The sequence below is a fragment of the Corvus hawaiiensis genome, chromosome 8 (assembly GCF_020740725.1).
Source record: "Corvus hawaiiensis isolate bCorHaw1 chromosome 8, bCorHaw1.pri.cur, whole genome shotgun sequence".
Lineage (NCBI taxonomy): Eukaryota > Metazoa > Chordata > Aves > Passeriformes > Corvidae > Corvus > Corvus hawaiiensis.
The window spans coordinates 22,205,637-22,225,405 of NC_063220.1; the positions used below are offsets into that span (position 1 = coordinate 22,205,637).

General features: G+C 43.4%; 1 protein-coding gene across 2 annotated transcripts; it reads left to right on the forward strand.

The window, feature by feature from the left end:
• Positions 1–1,157: 1,157 nt before the first annotated feature.
• On the forward strand, positions 1,158–13,331 carry VDAC2 (voltage dependent anion channel 2). 2 transcript variants are annotated; one of them, XM_048310949.1, is made up of 9 exons: positions 1,158–1,299; positions 4,931–5,002; positions 6,000–6,049; positions 8,308–8,460; positions 8,550–8,602; positions 9,038–9,265; positions 10,432–10,582; positions 11,467–11,524; positions 12,318–13,331. In XM_048310949.1, exons 2-9 carry the CDS (start codon positions 4,936–4,938, stop codon positions 12,407–12,409), a joined length of 852 nt encoding a protein of 283 aa, XP_048166906.1. In that variant the 5' UTR covers positions 1,158–1,299; positions 4,931–4,935; the 3' UTR covers positions 12,410–13,331. The 2 variants fall into 2 exon arrangements, with proteins under 2 accessions (XP_048166906.1, XP_048166905.1); XM_048310948.1 differs by lacking the exon at positions 1,158–1,299 and adding an exon at positions 2,533–2,599.
• The last annotated feature ends 6,438 nt before the right edge of the window (positions 13,332–19,769 follow it).

Genomic DNA, 19,769 nt, shown 5'->3' on the forward strand with positions numbered 1-19,769 from the left:
AGAAATGGCTATCATGCAGTTCCTTGGCCTAGCAATGGTCTGCATTGGTGACTTGGCAATTCCTCCTGCAGAGCTGTGCAGTGGCTGCTGCACAACAGTCTTGTGACTGTGTTCTCCGGGTATGATTTATGGTCAGACAGCACTGTCTAGGAATGGTTTCTGAGGGTTATTGCTTCTCTTGGCCTGAGATACGCTGTGTTCTTCTGTGGGGTGTCTGTGGGGGTGACTGGAAGAGGTAAAACCGAAGCTTAGCCAATTCCAAAGTCTGTGGCAACTCGTCTGCAGGAGGCACCAAACCTTCCTAGATGGAGTCCTACTGCCAGACCAGCAATGGGACAGCCGTCCTGCGGAATGGCACTGCCTGTCTGTGGGACAGCCGTCCTGCGGGGTGTCCCTGTGTGTCTGTGGCTTTCGGGCAGCAGCAGCAGAGCATGTGAGGTGCGATATGTTCAGTGGCAGTGGGACAGCCAAGGCGAGCATCCCAGCGGAGCGATGCTGGGCACTGCGTCATGGCCCCGTGCTCCGCGGCCGCTGTTCCCTGTAGGAAGGAAAAGGGTTCCTGGGGGCTGTAAGGAACAGCGGCTGCTCCCGGCAAGCGCCATCTGCACAAACGCCCCCGGCTGCGGGGCGGGTCTCGGCGGCTGGCCCCAGCTGAAGGGCTTCTCCAGTCCGTGTGCCGGACGGGAGGCGGGTGGGCCCCGGGAGGGTGACTGGTAGTTTCCCGAGAAGGGCAGCGGCACATGAATCCTGCTGTATGTGCAGTCGAGGGCCGCCCGTCCCCAGAGAGGAACGTTCCCCTGCACGCCTCAAGGCGGAAGACTCCCGGGCGCGGCTGCTACGGCCTGTAAGGAGCCTCTCCTGCCCCGCGGGCGGACCCGACGCCTCTGCCCACCCTGCGCACAGCGGCCCCGGCGGGCCTCGCCCCTTCGCGGGCCCCGCCCTCCCGCAGGCCCCCGCCGCCGCCGGGGCTGCCCGTCCGAGCGCCTGCCGGGCCGCGGCGCCCCCGTCCGGCTCCTCGCTCGGGGCCGCGGCGCCGCCCGGCGCTGCCGAGCTCTGGGCCGCGGCTGCCGGCGCCTCCCGCCGGGCGGGTGGTGGCGCGGCGCAGCGGGCGGGGCAGGCGGCGGGCGGGGCGGTCCCGGCGCACCGGGGTCCTGCGCGGCGGCAGCGGCGGGCGGGCGGATCGGTGTCTCCTTCACTTCGCCCTCCAGTGCCCGTGGCTGTAGCAGCGCGGCCTCTGCACGGCCCCACCCGTCCGCGACCGGCCCCGGCCCCGCTCCGCCGCCCGTCCGCGACACGCAGGTGCCGGCCCCGGCCGCGACCGGCCCCGCGGGGCAAGAGGGGTGCGGGCGGGGCTCGCCCGGCGGCGAGTGGGTTTGGGGCCGCGTGGGCCGGGGGTGGCGGGGCCGCGGGCGGGTCCCTGCGCTCCCGGGTTCGGCGGGGCGGGCGGGGGGCTCTCCGTGTGCGCTGCCCCCGCGGCCCCGCGGCCGCGCTCGGGTGCGCGAGGCGCGGCGGGGCGGGAGGGTCAGGCCGGGATGCCCAAGATGGCCGCGCCGAGCGGGTCGGTTCACCTTGCGGCGGGGCGGGCGGCGCGCCTGGCGCTGGGCCTGGGGCCGCCGCTCGGCCCGGCCCTGCCCTGCCCGGGCTGCGGCCGCATCCCCGCTCTCCACTTCGCTGCCCTTCCCCTCTGGGAGGCGCTGCTTTACTACCCCTGCCTTCGCTCTCTGAGCCTGTAGTCCGTTTCCAGACCTTGCCTTTTTAGTTTCTGCGTTGGCTTGGCCAGTATTAGGCTGGCGTGACCACCTCCGATCTGTGAGTAGGGAGAGAGTTAATGCAAGGGTAAGGAGGTGGCTTTTTTTCTTTTTAAGCTCTGCGTATCAGCGTAAGCCTCAAGGTCACCGTGTGTCCGATGTATTTTAACTTAATTAATTAACTTAATTTTTAAATAATCTCGGTTTTTCTGTTGTTATTGGTTGGGATACTGGGATAATTTCGGCGTAGTTGTTGCTTTTTAAAATTGCTTGAGTACAGGGTTGTTGTTTTTTTTTTTATTATGACCTGATCTGGGTTGTAGCTTGTTCTTGAATATCTTGAGATCTTTGTTAGAAGTCTTAATAGAGGTCTGTGGCATTCTGTAATTGTGGGGCGTGAGAGTTTTGAAATAGTACCTCCAAGGAAAACTGTGATGTAGTAATTCCAATAACGTTAATACATTGTTCAGTTATTGAGGTGATTGGGTTTTTTTTAATCACAGAAGAAAGCAGGATTGTGACTACTGAGTAACAGATTAATTTTTTTTTTTTTTTTTTTTGGTCACGGTGGCATGAAGCAAAGATTAAGGTGGAGCTCTCACTTGGTTCAAGTATATTCTGTACTTCCAGTCAATTATTTTACAGTTTTTACAACAAACCTGTAGTTGCTAAGTGGTACTTATAGTTTAGTCACTTCTAATTAGTTTTTAAGTGGAAAAATAGGGTTGAAGAAAATTACTTGTGGTTATAAGAATTTGCAAACCTAGCTAACATTGGAGGACACAGAACTGATTTTTTTATGGCCCTGTTTTCATTTAATGAGCATTCTGATGATGACACTGATTTATCAGGTATTCAGTATATCGAAAATTAACTCTTGGTTTTCTGTTTTGTCCTCATCCATCCCTGTCAGTTTTATAGTATAGTATTAGAACAGCAGTGTGACAGTTGTACTTTCTTCCAATATTTTATTACAAAACTTGCATCTATAGGCTGGAATGTCTGACAAATACTGGCTGGTTTCACTGAAGCAGTAAGGATGCTTAACTAGGCCAGATTAAATGGCAACATCCTTTTTACTGTAATAATCGTCTGAATTTTGACACAGATACAAGTTTGTTAACTTCTCAAGACATTTTTGCTTAGCATAAATCTCTTGTCTGTATTGGTTGTCTAGTCAGTTTGAAAACATTGAAAACAAAAGGGAAAAGCTCATTTATTTTCACTGTAAAAGCATGTCTGTGCAGAAGGCTAATATGAAACTTCAAAACTAGAAATAATTATTCTTCTGAAGATGCTAGTTAGAGATCTGTTCATTAAAGGAAACGTAGCTAAACCTTCTTTGTAATATTTTAAACTGCTAAAGAATTGTACAGTTGCTGTACGGCAGAAATTTATAGGCGAGAGGTCTCACTCTCCCTTGTAATTTGATCTCTCACCTGCTTCTTTTCATGGAATAAATAATAGGAATCATTTAATGGCTTGTCACTGGGATTAAGGTCTGTTGTTCTGTAGACTTGGACTTGGGCTAAGTCTCTTCAAACTTCAGATGCTCTAAGCCATTTTTATGTCTCTTTAAAAAAAAAAAAGTTTAGCTTAACTCCCTGGAAAACCAGACTTGCCCTTAAGCAAGTGATAGATATCTTGATATAGTGACCTGGTTGTAGAGTTTAGACATCTTTGCTAAAGATGTTTTTCTGAATTTGTGTGTATGTGTGTGAAACTGAGTGTAAATATTGTTTCTTAGAGGAGGTTGAAATTATCCTCTTAGGGCAGTAGGGAGCTGAAGTAGGGTGCTCTGGAAAACTGCATTATGAGTTGTAGAAGGATAAGAAACAGTCTTGTGCCTTCCCATTGATTGCTAAAATAGTTTGGTTTTTCTTTTTAATAGTAGCAGTTCATACAATTTGGCTATATATGGCAGGTGTAATTAGGGTTTGGAAGTTAACATGTGAGAACACTGCACTTGTTATTTTTCAAGTTCTAAAGATAATGTTTTCATTTACTTAAAAAGAAAAATAAAATCAATCCACCACACAAAAGCAAGATAAAAAGTCAATTATGTTAATCTGACTCTGCCTGCTAAACAAATGTGACCAATCAGTTTGAGAAGATAAGATTTTTGTTTGCTTGTGCTTAGCCTTTTCATTGCCTTGTCTAGTTAGTTTTATTGTTCCCCCCATCCCTTCTCCCCCCTTTCACAGCATGGGGGGGAGTTACTAATACGCTCTGTTTTCTGTATTTCTCAACTTTAAAATACAGGGCCTGTGTAACAGCAGCCTCTTGCTGTTGAAATCATGGGAAAAGTCTTTCAAGGAGGGTACAGATACACTCTTATCTTCCCAGGGAGGAGAGTGAGATATGGGCCTGGGTGAGACCTTAGCCTGGTGTCTGTCCGTGGGGCCAGAGAGGCTGGGCCATAGCTCATCTGCAGTGACAGGTTCTTTAACAGTGGCTCCCTGTCTGAGAAGGGGACTTGTAAAGAGATCTCACAGACCCCGCACTCCTCCTACTTGGATGTTTTAAACTAACAAGACAACCTCCCAAACTTAAACTCTTGTATGTTATCAGATCGATTGCTGGTTAATGGTGTTACATGTTATTTTTTACACTGTGTGTCTGCCATCTAAAATATGGGGCAAAAATGATGTTGGAGAGCAGATATGCTCTCTTTTTACATTTTCGAAAATTAAACCTTGTCGGTACTTTCAGGTAGTTTTATAAGCGTGTGTCAAATTCGACTTTGTAGAACTTCAGGGAATAACTGTCTGCATTACAGGTTTTTAGATTTCCAGTGTCCAGGTTTTTGGCAGTAACTATGCCAACTCTGGAAATGTGAGTTACTTGTTAATTTCTGGTAATGAAAGTTGTATGGAGAAATCTACCTGAAAAATTACAAAACTGGGTGGTCTTGTAATGCCTTTTCTCTGCAATGCCTCTTCTCTGCCTAAGCCAAGAAAACATCCTGTGTTCAGTGACCTTCATTGAAAATCTAGGTGTTTCACGGAATGCTGCAGTATTGTATCTATTAATTATAGGTGTATAATTATATCAATTTTATCTATTAATTGCCTTTATGTAGATTAATCAGTCTTAAAGACTATCTTGAAAGAATTGGGGTAGCATTTTTTCATGTGTGCAGTGGTAAAAGGTTCATTATTAATTAGCCCCTTACCTTTCAGCTCCAATGGCGATTCCTCCATCATATGTAGACCTTGGCAAACCTGCCAGAGATATCTTCAATAAAGGATATGGTAAGAATAGTACCTTTTATAAGTGGTGTTTGAGGTGCAACAATGAATTGCCTTTTTAAGTCTGTATGGAAAATCAAATGATCAAATACCAGTGTTTTTGGGGAGGAGGAAGGTGTGCTGTGTTTATATCTTTACTGCCAACTAACAGATCATTGAAGGCTTTTTGTGGGCTGTTTTGATGTGAAGGTTATTAAATCTTACTGCTCAAGCCACATAAATGTCAGAGGTGTGCAAGTATGAAAGAATGTAAGCAGCAAGTGTAGTTTAACTTAGGAGCACACTTTGTTTACTGGTCTGTCTGTGCCACAACATTTGTTGATATAGAAAGGGTTATATACCAGTGTAGTGTTGTAGCCTTTTTTGGACTAGAAAGAGGAATGGCTATTGGAAAAAAGAATCCTTCCACATCTTAAAATGTATTAATACCAGACAGCTGCATAGTTAAATCATTCTTTGTCACAGTGCTGTTTCTTTCTGGTCTTTGGAAAAGTGTGGGCTTTTTTTCACCAAGACTGTTGCTCACCTCTCTGGATAACAATGTGAACTGACACTCCCATAAAACCTACTTATATTATTACAGTTCCAGTGGTTGTGTATTTCCCAGTGACTTTGCTTTACAGTTTTTTACTTTGAGATATTTTGTCTTGGTGCTAAAAGAGGCATGTTATGCGTTGGGATAGCTCTTTAAAAGGCATTGACTATAAAAACTATTCCATTCCAGGAACAGAAAATAATATATTTCCTCTTGGAAGCATCATTTGGTAGTTAAATGTACTAATGTAGAACTGAGAGGCACTTCCCTGCCTTGTTTTGGAGAGGCCTCCTTTACCTGCTGAGGCATCTAAAAGTTTAATGTTGCTGAAGTCACTCTGTAGCTGTTTATATATGTGTATATATGTGGGACACTGCTGAGACTGCCTGAAAGACCAGCTTATTGAAAAATGTGCAGGGCCTTAGTTAAGGCCTAATTGTCTGACTTTGACTTCTCTTTGTTAAGGTTTTGGGTTGGTGAAGCTGGATGTGAAAACAAAATCTGCAAGTGGAGTGGTGAGTTTAAGTAAATTTAATTAATTATATTTTTTTCTAGCTATGTTCTGATACTTAGTTAAAAAGAGCACTTTTCAGATGCTGTTAAGTATTTTATAGGTTATATGAATGACAAATTTCTGGTGTAAGAGAATTTCAGAAGCCCCTAAAGATCTGAATGTATCAGGAATATTGTCTTGTTCAGTAATCTTTGCATAATAAAAGGGTTTGTTAATTGTCCCTGGTCTTAAGTGTGAAGGTGAACAAATAAAGTATTTTAATATACCAATTATAGTATACAGATTTTATTTCTGAAGTATCTTGTGATACTGTTTGGTGGAAATTTCTGTGATCTTGATTTTGGTATGAAGTAGTTGGCATTGAATAAGCATGTTGAATCTTTGGCTCCTCTAGGTATTAAAGCGTTGCAGTAGTGTTCCATGCAAGATGTCTTGGTCATGCAAGCAGTGCCCCCTGTAACTTTTATCTATTTCTAGAGCAGACTTTGCAAGATACAAAGGTAGATTTATTTTTTTTCCTCCCCATAACTGGAGCCTGAGCAGTGTACCTTGCTGTTAGAAACAAGGTTCGTGGGTTATATGCTCTGGTTTTTTCTAGAAGTCTGTATCCCAACTGAAAAACAGTTTGCAAGAGCCCTATTACAGAGGTAGTTGTTCTTACCTTAGCTTGTTTCTTTGGAGGACTACCAGTTATGCTGGTAAAATTCTCTGAAAAATCCAAGCCCTAATGTGAATCCTGTATTAGTTATAAGCCGTCCTTCCCAGGAGGAGAAACTGCTGGCATATATGTACTACAGATGTTTTAAGGCAGAGGTAAGAGATAATATAATACTTTGCTTCTCCTGAAGCTGTTGCCGCAATGGTTACAGTCACATAGACCCTTTGCAGTAGGAATAGCACAAAGCAAGAGATTAAAGCTGAAGGTATTTGTGTAGTGCCCATCCCTTGCCAAGAAATAGACCTACTAGAATTATGCAACTGTGTATGGTGTAGTGGGTCACTAACATAATACAAGCACATGTCTTGGACGTGGTTAAATTTGATCAGCCACCATTAAAGAACAGTCTCAACCACGTTCATTTTGTGCTGTCTGGGCTTTTGCTGTAAGAGTGCTTAAGGACTTGTGATTTCAAATCTGTGTTTCCCTCTGGGGAAGGTAAGTGTGAGAAGTCTGTTTGAAAAGAATGTTGTGCATGGAGGAAGACAGAGATCAAAATGTTCAATTAAATGTTTTAAGAAGTTGAAATAATGAACTTCTTCAATCATAAGGGAAATAGTACTGGGAAAGAGCTCTTCACTGGGAAGAGCTCTTCCACTGGAAAGAGCTCTTTAACATGTATTTGCAAACATGGCTTCCACTTCTAATTGCCTTCAGTTTTTGAATAGTGGTACACAGAAACTATTCATTCTGTTCTTTGCAAGAATGCAAATAGAGAGAGACATCAGTGATTACTTCTTTTAATAAAGAAATGTGAGTGATACTGTTGACTTCTAAGTACTTTCAAGAGTTCCAGGTAAGATCATACCATACTATAAACCCAGACTGTTTGCTTAGCTCTCCCACTTCAAACATGAATGTTATTTCTGTGTCATGGAACCAAAGTGCCAGGGGATTAGGAATTTTACAGGTGTCAGTAAAACATGTCTGCCTATGGCTGGTGTGAAAGGCTAACACATTGGGTAGACTAAGAATTCTCTTTAAGAAACAATTAAAAACCCAAACCAAACAAAAAACCAAAGCACCCACCCCATCCCTAATTTGAAAAGTGATGCCATTCTATGACATTTTACAGTTGCACATTATTTATCTTCAGGGATGGTTGACAAGAATAATGAAAATACATATGTGATCCTTAAAGAATTTTACTGGAGTTGCATTATGTGCCTTAGAGTGTTCTTGGCTCTTAGTTTGATTTTTAACTTTTCATTGGGAGTATTAAACTGAGGCTTACATTTCAAGAACTTGTTTCTGCTTTAGAGGAGGATCCTTATGGTGGCTACTGTCTTGCTTTGGAGTTAGGTTGCCACCCTGTACATTTTGTAGGGGTGGCAGGAACACTGCAGTTGAGATGGGGATTGGGGGGAGGCTCCATGTGGGCATGAGTCATTAGTTCTTGGCTATGCTATTCTCCCTTCTCCCCCTGCAAGTTGTCTACTGATTTTAAATTTTTTCCATATTGTAACAAGGTCTTAGTGCTTGCTGAAGGAAACACTCTCTGTAATGCTTTCAGGATGACATGTATCTTCTGTGCATTTTAGGAATTCACAACATCTGGTTCATCAAACACAGACACTGGAAAAGTGAATGGGAGCTTGGAGACCAAATACAAGTGGGCTGAGTATGGTCTGACTTTCACAGAAAAATGGAACACAGATAACACTCTGGGAACAGAAATTGCAATTGAAGATCAGGTAATAGATTAGGAGAATATTTATTTGCTTTACCTCTGTGTAAGAACTGAATTTATAGCTTTATCTTATCTTCTCCACCCTTCAATTAGATTGCCAAAGGCTTGAAGTTGACATTTGATACAACTTTCTCACCAAATACAGGGTAAGAACGGTTAATGTTTTTACCTTAGGGAGTAGCAACACCCATGGTCTGTTGATCTGGTCTGTGGTATTGACAGAGCTGTTTGTATGGTTTGCTATTGATCCAGCTTAGCAAGTCCCAATGCTAAAGGTTCTTTACCACCACATCACTATGGGGTTAGTATTGCACATTTCACAACTTTACTTATTTTATGGGATAGAAATACCTGGAAGATTGCAGGAGACATGCAACTGCTGCTACATTAATCAGAAAGTGCCTGTTTGCAGTAGTTCTGTGTGCTCTGGATGGGCTGGCTGTACTTTTGCCTGGTCCAGGGGATGGGATGCATGTGCAAGGCATTTAGATACGTTGTGTAGAGTCATAGGACTTGAATTGGGCAGATCATTGAGAAGGATCATGTATGCTTTTCTTAAGATAACTCTTTCTCTGTTTCAGAAAGAAAAGTGGTAAAATTAAGTCAGCTTATAAACGTGAATGCGTAAACCTAGGTTGCGATGTTGACTTCGATTTTGCCGGACCTGCAATCCATGGTTCAGCTGTCTTTGGTTTTGAAGGCTGGCTTGCTGGTTATCAGATGACTTTTGATAGTGCCAAATCAAAATTGACAAGAAATAATTTCTCTGTGGGTTACAAGACTGGAGACTTCCAACTGCACACTAATGTGTAAGTACTGAAAACTTCTCTGGCTTTCCAGAAGCAGGCTTTCTTTACCTTTCCTTCTAGTTAAAATACAAATGCTTGAAATATCAAGAGGTGCTTACAAGGCTATTAATGGAGTGTGTTTTTCAATAGGAAACTCTAAATAAATGTAAATGATACTTTGTATCTCTCTTTTTCTAAACAGTCAACACCTGTGACTGGTTAGCACTTGCAGCATAACGCGTGATGCAGCTTACCAAATACTGAAGTACATGCAAATTGGAAGTGGAGTACTTCAGTTATGTAGAACTGATCATAATGCTTTTTCTGGCTATCCCATTATATTGAATTGTATCAGATTGTAATTTAAGGGCAGTAGATTTGTTAGAGGTAGTAGTTAGTGTTGCACTAATGCTGTAGTAGTTTCTAGAGCAAGACTAGATCTTTGCTTTTGGACTTTTTGTGGCGGTTCATCTTCTTGCCTGTCAGGGATGAAGAGTGCATGAAACAGTATAACTAAACAAGTGTAAGGCATCTTGTTTATGAACTTTCTTCAGACTTCTGCCTTTAGATCTTCAGAGCAATCTGATCAAAACGTACCGAAAAACATGGTGTTTTCAATCCAAATTAATAAAATTGGTGGAGTTCTAGTGCATTTAGGTAGTTAAAAGTTTTTGCTTTTGAAGGGAAGCAAGGGGATTCTATCTGAATTCATGGAAATTGAAGAATATAGGAGAAAACAACAAAATATTTTATAGTCTGGACTGGAGGAATTCTATTTCAATTTACTAATGTAAAACATTGTGACAGATTTTTGAAAGGTCATCCAATTCTTCAGGAGTTTCACATACTCAATAATCATATAATTCAGAATGCCCATTTTGTAACCATTAACGTATCTGTCAGTTTTGTAAGGATGTGATCTGGAATTTTGTTCAAGGACTTTGTTTGACAATTAACATGAGAATTAGCTGTAGCACTCTGAAATACCTTTTTATTTCCATGAATTACTGCAGTTTAATTTTGCCCTGAAGCTTTTGTTCATCTCCCCTCTCTTGTCAAAAAATGGGAAGCAACTCAAAGTTTTGAAATTCTTATTTGAATAAAAATCTGAAGTATTAAAATAAAAGGGGGAACAAAAGGAGGGGATTATGCAAATAGGAAACTAATTTTTCTCTTAATTTGTGCAGCAATGATGGTTCCGAATTTGGTGGGTCAATTTACCAAAAAGTGAGTGACTCTCTTGAAACTGCTGTAAACCTGGCTTGGACAGCAGGTAGCAACAGCACTCGCTTTGGCATTGCAGCTAAATACAAGTTGGATTCCACTGCTTCTATCTCAGTAAGTATGGCTGTAACCTGAAGGGTTGTGCAAAGTATAGTGTATTTCCAGTTTCTGTGAGTCCGTGTGTTATTAGTACAACATAGACTGGGAGGCCTTGTAGGAATTACTGTTACAGTCCAGGCAATTATAATGAAACCAGCAGTATTTAAATTCTGTAATGTTGCTTACAGCAAAGTCTCATAGAATCTGGCTGTCAAATATGCTTATGTTAGAGATCTTACTGTATTTATTAAAAGAAAAACACAATTGTCAAAAAACCTTCATGTCTGGTTCTGTAAGTTTACAGAAAATTTTTTACGCCAGTTGTTGGAGAGCTCTGTCACATTCTCATGGTAAGAACTCTGGCAATACTGGTTAAAAGTTGATCAGCAGAAAAGTTTCCTGTATGTTACAAAGTTGGAATCATCCTGTTGATGAAGTGATGCAAAGTGACATAAATAATTTTGTACAAATTGTTTACGATGATAATATGAAATGTTTGCTGCATGACTGATTGGACTTGCAAGATACTAATTCTTCTAATATGATACTAATACTAATATGAACATGTAGGATTCTTCTGATGTGGCATTTTTTGGGACACTGGTGGTAGATGGCTCTGCCTTCTGCAAAGGGGGAAGTGGTGAAGTTCACCTGCAAAACCACATTCCAGTAACAGTTCTCCCTGCCCTTACATTCCCTCTGCTCTTAAATATGTTACTGCTTCCGCTGTAAGTTGAGGGACGAGGGCATAGCTGGAAGGAGAGAATTCAGGAAGCACAGGGGTACTGAAAGAACAGTAAAATTTGGTTTAAGTGGTAACGGCAGTGTTGCTGTGGTTCTGAATGGTAACAAATAACTAATCAGTTAGAACATTTCAATTGTTCGGTTTTTTTTTTTAGGCAAAAGTGAACAATTCTAGTCTAGTTGGAGTGGGTTACACCCAGACCCTGAGGCCAGGTAAGAGCTATCATGTGAATTATGTTATATATATCTTCTATGCATCCTAAAGAAAATAATTGAGATATCTACATTTATGTGCAACTATTTTCCTTCAGAATAATTTTTTCTTTGAAGGCTAAGTAGATGTTTTACAGTAGCGTCAGTCGTACATCAAGCCTTTATCTAAACAAGACAAACTCTATCTAATGGTATTAAAGCATTATATTCTTCACTGATCTGTGCAGGAGTGGACTGTATTATGTTTGACAGCTTAGCTTTTGGCTAGGCAAAACATTGCTTTGTCCAGTTATACCATGTTGAATGATAGCAGGTCTTCAAATTATGGTTGTCAAAACCCCACACTTCCTGCTTTTCATATTTAGTAAAAAAACCCTCCAGAACTTAACTTGTTCTGCTTAAATATGAAAGCACCTGTTAAGGCTATATTACCATTGGTTAGTTCCTTATTTGAAAACCAGTAAAAATCCTAATTTCATTCTATCCCTTTATAGGTAGGAGTGTCTGTGTATGCACAGTGTTCCTCCTCCTTTGCATGTCTTAATGTAGTAGAGGAGAACTCTTGTGTATTTTGCAATTAGAGACTTGTATTCACTTCGTAACTGTTTACAAAAATCATACAGCTTTCTTCACGTGACTGACTTTCAGCAGATTGCATGGGTAAATGCATTCTCCTCTAAAAATCTTTAGAGGAAAGTAATTGTATAGAAAGAGAGGGACTTGTAATGACAAAGGCTGAGTTGCATGAAAGCTACTGTGTGTGTTGTAAACATGCTGCTTAAAAATCTTACAGGTGTGAAGCTTACACTGTCCGCCCTGATAGATGGAAAGAGCATCAATGCCGGTGGCCATAAACTTGGTCTTGGCCTGGAATTGGAGGCTTGAAAAGGTGAAGAAACTGCTGCAGAGAAGGGATATCAGAAGAATTTGGCCTTAAAATGTATTTCCAATGTGACCAGCAGGCTTTTTTTTCCAGGAAGGATGACCTAGAACAAGAGCTGTATTTGAAGTATTTAGACAGTTACTTGTTAGCTGGTTTCTAGTTAAATTGGTTACCCATCTAGTTAAAATTCTGCATTAGTGCAGTCACTTAAACATTATTTAAATGTATTTAACTGTTTAATGCGCTACCCACAAATAATGAAATAGACATTTATGAAAACTGTACAATTGTGTGCATGTTTGTTTTTATGTTCCTTTTAATGAATGAAAAATGGATCACTGGATGTTTTGAAATGAGGTCAACAATTTTGTTGAATGACCTGAGCTAGAAATACGTTTGGTATCCCAAGACAAATTATGAATAAAACAAGTACACACACATACTTGTGCCTCAGATATTTTAAGAGTGAAGATAGGAGGGTAGTGCTCAGTTAAGTTTTAACTTTAAGTAATCCAAGAAGTAGTGCTCTGTACCTTTGTGCAGTTAAGGACCCCCACCCATGACAATACTGAATATAGGTGAACAGTTGGATTCCTCAAGCAAATTGAATGTGCTTTTCTGTCAGGTAAGGTTTGTGACAACACAATGGTTTAATTCCCCCTGTGATCCACAGGCGAGATATACTGTGGTCCTAGTTGGCTTCCTGATGCAAAAAGTGCAGATCGATGTACTTGGCGCGCTGAGACATTTAAGAAATGTTCCTTGAAAAACCTCACCACAAACACCTTTTGCTTATATTTGTATGAAGTGAGATGTATCTCTGCAATTGAATGTAACAGTGTAATGGTATAACAGCCTGCTTATCCCAACTGCTGTGAGAGGTTTCTGCTTAAAATGACTGAAATAAAGACAATTTTAAATGGAGATTGAGGAAAATGCATCTGATCTTGCTTTCCCTTTAACTAATAAATCCTGGCAGATACCCATTTTAAGTCCAGAAACTTGCAGAATAATGGGAAAACTCATGTTTTTCCAGGATAGTAATAAGAGAGAATAGAAGTATGAGGGATATTTGGTCTGTGAACCCAATATCCCTTAAGGTTGAACTAGGTGTGAATGTTTTTAATGTGGAATATATTAAATACATGTAGTTGCACTGGTTACATTTAAGAGTTGGGATTTACTGAGCTTGGGGGAATGCCTGGAGCCTACTTCTTTAAGACACACTCATAGCTGAGAAGGGTGTCTTGATACTTAGTCTTGCAGTCAGTGATTCACAGCAGCTCCCTTCATAGTGCAGGTGGCTGGCTTATAATCAGGAAGCTTTCTCTGGTTTAAAAGTATTATCAGTTGATACTGGATTAAAATTAATGCCCATAAAAGTCTCAGTGATTTCCTCGAGGTCTTGTTCCATCCCGCATTGTTGCCCTCAGATTGAAATTCTCACGTGAAGCACTCTGTTATGAACCACCTGTGTTTAGGCTTTAGCTGTGGAGTAGCTGAGCTACCTTTGCAGAAGACAGTAGAGCTTAAGCATCCAGCTCAGGCTCTTAAGCAGGCTTGCTAGTGTGTTTGACTAGTTTTCTTACATGATAGCAAAGCATTTGTGCTTTGGATTACCTTTATTGCTGTTGTCACTAAATGCCCTTGTCTGAGTCATATTTCTACCTCTTGATGGTGGAAGAAGCATGTAAGGTGCAATTCATTGCTGTCATTGCATGTTAAGGTCTGTAGTACGTATTTTTAGTTTGAGGTGGTTTTATGTGCTAGGCCACTTAAAAGCTAGAGACCATGCAGCCAGACATTGAATTTTTTATATGTGTTCTCTTTTCAGTATAACCCTCTTTGGTGCCTCACAAAGAGTGTCTGGGCTTCTTCTGATACAAAAACCACAAAAAGAAAAAAATCTAAACCTTAAAAAACCAAAACAAACCAAAAAAGCCCCAAACCAAACCAACCTACCAAACCCCAAAAAAACCTCCCTGAAATGTGTGTCTGTATGCATTGTCCAGCTGCAGCACCCAGGCAAATAATTAATTGTGTCTTTTGGTTACGAATGATGCCTTGTTTCTATCCTTAAACCAGTGACACTGATGTTTCTCAGCTTTTGATAGGGCTGTAATTGACTTTTTTCCTGGTGATGGTGGTTTGTGGGTTTTGTTGTTTTTTTTTTTATTTTAGAAGCAAACACTATAACCTCTTTCTTCACTACCTGCTCCTCTAGATGTTTTTTTTCTGAGGTCACAAAATGGGTAAGTGAAATAGAAGCACATATTGCTGCGTTTCTCTTCAACTCTTAAAAATTAGTAATGGAAAACTTGAACCTGCTCATTTTACTCTTTGTAAGTGTGCATGACTTTACTAGTCCTCAGCCTTTAAACCTTAAATAGTTGTATTTGCTATAATGCTGATAGGCAACTGGAGAAGTAAAAGGGCTCTGCAGTAGTTAAGAGAACTGTGCAAATGTGAGTTATCCTAAAATACTGTCGTAAATCACTACTTTGAACATGAAAAGGAAGTTCAGCATCTATTTCTTGCTATCTCTCAAGTGAGGCTTATTAAAAACGGCTTTCAGACTTACTTTTCAACTGTTACAGAAGCTTGTGGTGTAATTAAGAGTTTTGTGGTAAGGAATGTTGGTAGTTTATATGGCTCCATTTTACTAAAATATGTAAAAAGCCTTAACTTTCAGTGCCAGACAGCCTTTCCTCAAGTGTCCTGAATAAAAAACCCCCCACCACTTGAGATAACCAATGACTAGAGCATCGTTCTGTTTGTGTGAACTGTAGCATTGCATTCCTGCCTGGTACAGCTGGAGCAGGGGGTGTCTGTGTATTGCAAGGAGACCTAATCACGCTTTCATAAATAAAAATCCTTTCACATGAGATTATGATGCCCTGGATTTCACAAGTTACTGTCTGAGTGTCCTGAACGTTTATGCTCTTCCTGTGCTGTAGAAATTCTCCAGGTTGGTTCACTTAACCTTGCACTCTTCACGTGGTTCAGCTGGGTGTGGTATATTCCTACATCTGCCTCTTGCACACTGTAGTTGTTCAAAAGCTGGAAATTGGGAACTGTTTCGGAATGGGCATGGAAACCTTTCGCCCCCAAGCGTTGAGACAGGGCTTTTTACCTTTCCCTTGGCTCTGGATAAAGCGAGGCAGCAGTAAGTGTGCTTGCTGCCCTCTAATGTCCTGTTCTGGTGTTTGGCTCATTGCTGCAACATGCCGTCGGCCGGGCACAAATACACATTTAATTTATGGTGCCTGCTCTCCTAGGGGAAGTAGAACCGAGCAAACAAGAGACAGCTCATGCATGGATGATTCAGCCCTGCTTTTACCAAAGGTTCTTGTTTCCTTATCAGACCGGTGAGCAAAGACAGAAGCAATTCTATGCAAGGTGAGTCAGTAATGATAAAACTGGCTCACACCTGTAGCAGTAGTGTCTTAATGGCAGGTAGAAATGCTTCCTGGGAACCAACTGGCAGAGAGGAAAACCCAAAGAAAAAGCTGGTTGGGTTGTTACGTGGCATGAAAAGGCTACATTTATTGTAAGTGGTTGTATTGTGTTTGTCAGTTTCCCTTTGCAGTGGAATGTTTCTGTTCCCAATCTGGAATAGTAATAAAAACACGGATTATATCCATTAGTGTAGTGTGCATTCATTTAGTGGTATTTAGTGATATTTCCCTTCTCATGATTATTTCTGGGCCTGCCTCTTAGTTGTGCTTTGGGTCCTTTCCACATGCTGCTGGGTCAAATGGGAAGCAATAAGCAACTGGATTTTTGTGAGCATCATGTACAGCATCTTTTACTTAAGTTGCAAATTCAATACAAATGCTTATATAAAAAGAGGAAGTTTTTTTTTTTTGGCAAAGTCACTTCTGAGAATATGCAATTAAAACTTGTGAAAATGCTATTAGACAAAATGTGGGGTGTTACATACTGAGATTTGGTTCATATCTACCCTCATTTATCTGCTGGTGTTGGGAAAAGTGCTGACAGACCTTTAAAGATGGCAAGCATGGACTGTTCCAGCTCCAACTATCTGACCTTTACTTCAGTGTCTTTTAAAATTAGAATTTTCTGCTGAGCCTAATACCACGGCAGTACTTGCAGTACACTTGCTGCTGTTTAACAGGAGCACACATATCAGAAATGTTTCAAGGATTCGCGGGTGTTTCCATGGGATGTTCGTTCTGGATCCATGGGAGAAGATTCTAATGCTGAGGCAATGACGTTGTTTAAGGGTTTGGCATTCTTAGCACTTATTACTTTTTTTTTTTTGTTTACTTTGCCTGTGTTCCTATGAGCATGAAAATACTAAATGGCTATTACCGAAATGTCCCTGATCTCTCTCTGTGCTTCATCGCTTCAGCCTGAGCCACCCGAGCTCTGCCGGAGAGCCGGCACGCAGGGGAGAGCTGAGGTAGGAGCTCACAAGGTACCGGTCAGCTTTGCCCTTGGATTCTTAGTGGTCTATGGTGACATTATTGAAAATACACTTTAAATGACTCTTTAGTACGTACACGTCTCTCCTTCGTTTAAGAAATGCTGTTTCGCTATGCTGTGGTTGGAGTTTGGCTGCGGCGTGGGGAGGGTTGTGTGTGAGTTTTCTCTCCTGTTGCACAGTCCGGGATGTTTTCCCGGCAGCTTCCGAGCGAGCTTTGTTGCAATTCACTGTTCCTCGTGACCCACTGCGGTGCCACGGCTCTGGGGATGAGGGGGCCATCCCCCCAAGTTGGCAGGGTGCAGGGCCGCTCCGAGGCAGTGGCGATGAGGAGGGCGATCCCCACAAGCCGGCCGGGGCGCTCCGAGGCAGTGGCGATGAGGAGGGCGATCCCCACAAGCCGGCCGGGGCGCTCCGAGGCAGTGGCGATGAGGAGGGCGATCCCCACAAGCCGGCCGGGGCGCTCCGAGGCAGTGGCGATGAGGAGGGCGATCCCCACAAGCCGGCCGGGGCCGCCCCCGCCATCGGGGGCGCCGAGCGCTCGCCCCGCGTCTGCCGCGGGCCGTGGGCGCCACCTGGTGGCTGCCGGCGCCCCCTCACGCCGCTGTTGCGCCCTCAGGAGGAGCCGCTGCTGCGGGCACCGTCCTCAGCCCACCGACCGAGGGAGGCAGCGGGAAATGAGGATGGCAGCGAGCCCGAGCTGATTCTGAGATAAAGAAACAGAACTCGAGGAGGAAACACCCCGCCTACGGCGGTACTCGGGGTGCTCTAGACCTGCGACTGAGAGATTTGGGCAGCGCCCGTCGGGTCTATGGGAGCAGCCAGCCCGGTTCTCACGGCCTGCGGCAGCTGGCTCCTGGGAGCATCCAGTCCCCTGTCTAACAGAATTAATTAACGCAACAAGTTATCTTTCCGACTCCAGCTCTGCTCCTGACGTGACAATACTTTTCTAAAAGAAATCCCCAGATGGCTCGTGATACCTTGATTTCCCAAGAGATGTTCTGGCCACCCTCGGTTATGAGAAGCACTCGCTGGCAGGAGGACAGGGCACACCAGCTGCCAAAACCCAGCAGGCAAAGGGGAAGGATTTGAAATGTTGCTGACCCGTGATATTCCCATGTCTGGTGGCATCAGGCAGTGTGGCAGGGCTGGACCGATGCTGTGCTGGCCATAGAGCGTGTTACAAGTGTGGGCGCATGGCTGCAGCCCAGGGAACTCACACTGCTACAATGTGGGTAGCTCACAAACTCTTCCCCCATCTTGCAATTAATTGTAATTAATTTAAGTGTCAATCAAGCCACTGGAGCATGGGGACAGGGAAGAGAGCCCAGCAAGTCTGCTAAGGGCCTGTCCTATGTGGATGTGGCTAGCAGTGTGCCCAGGTGGCCAAGAAGGCCAATGGCATCCATGCTTGTATGAGAAATAATGTGATCAGCAGAACTGGGGAACTGATTGTCCCTCTCAGCACTGGTGATGTCAGCGTACTGCGTTCAGTTCTGGGCCCCTCAATTCAGGAAGAGCATTGAGGTGCTGGAGTGTGTCCAGAGAAGGGCAACAGAGCTGGTGAAAGGTCTACAGGGCAAGTCCTATGAGAAACAGCTGATGGAGCTGGAGTTGCTTAGCCTGAAGAAAAGGAGGCTCAGAGGTGACCTTATCACTCTCTACAACTACATGAAAGGAGGGTGTAGCCAGGCTGGGGTCAGTCCCTTCTCCCAGGCAATGGGTGACAGGTTGAGAGGACATAGCCTCAAGCTGCACTAGGGGAGATTTAGCTTAGACTTTAGAAGGAATTTCTTCACAGAAAAGATGATTAAACACCGTAATGGACTGCCCAGGGAGGGTCTGTCCTGGGAGGTGTTTAAGAAAAGACTGGGTGTGGCACTCAGTGCCATGGTCTACTTGACACAGGGGCGTTATCACAAGTTGGATTTGTTGATCTTTGATGTCTTTTCTAACCTAATTGTTTCTTTGGTTCTGTGATGCTGTTGTGAAGCACCAGCCTTTGCTATTTGAGCTGCTGGTGTCATGGGGGCAGAAGTGGTCATCACTGCTGTGAGGAGTGACACCATCCCCTTCACACAGAGGGGCTGTTAGAAAGCTGCTGTGTAGAATATTGCAGTTGAGGATGGGGAGGAGAGACAACTTTTGTCTGGGCTGTTTTGTTCATGAACATACAAAATTTGTCTTTCCTGGAAAAAACAAAATGACTAGTGCATCCATGGTGCTGGGTAATCAGCTGCTGCCCCAGGCTCCCCACCGCCTCTCCTGGATGCTGCCTCACCTTGTCTTCTTTGGGGACCCTTGTTGGTCTTTGGGGCTTTGTTTCCCCTCCAAGCAGAGCATGCAAACACCTCTTTGCCAGTTGTGTTGAACCCCTCAGCTCCTGGGGAGTGGGAGAAATGGGTGTACTGCCAGCTGCCCTGGTGCAGGGGGCTGAGCCTGAGCCCAGGCCAAATTGACAGCTATGGTGAATTTTTCCCTTGGTAACTTGTAGAGTGGTTTGGGTGGGTTGCAACTGATCACAAGAGACACCTGGTATCATTTTCACATCTATAATTGGCAGCATGTGCTTTGGGGAGTAGGGTAGGGGTGTTTTTATTTCCTCTTGCTGGTGGTGTGCAGTGTGTGTGTCCTTTAGCCCTGACAGAAGACTGCCCGTTATGGTGGAGTATGTAGCAGCTCTTGCTGTCATACCTGGGAGGTTCATTTGTTGGGCTGAACAGAACCAGCTTTGACAGACATTCTCATGGTTGTGGCAAGCAGGGGCGGTGGCCTTCTATGCTGTCAGCTGCAGAATTTTCCCTGACAAAGATTGTACTAGGTGAGTGTGAATGGGTGTCTGTGTTTCAGGAATCAATGTTTTATGAAATGTTTTTAAGAGAACTGCAATTTGCAAATAGTTCTTCATGGTACTG

Excerpts from the sequence above, each read along its gene's own strand:
- VDAC2 (XM_048310948.1), top strand. The coding sequence starts at position 2,548 with ATGGCCCTGTTTTCATTTAATGAGCATTCTGATGATGACACTGATTTA. Across the intron at positions 9,266-10,431 it reads TTCCAACTGCACACTAATGT|CAATGATGGTTCCGAATTTG; the intron begins GTAAGTACTGAA and ends TAATTTGTGCAG. Across the intron at positions 11,525-12,317 it reads CACCCAGACCCTGAGGCCAG|GTGTGAAGCTTACACTGTCC; the intron begins GTAAGAGCTATC and ends AAAATCTTACAG.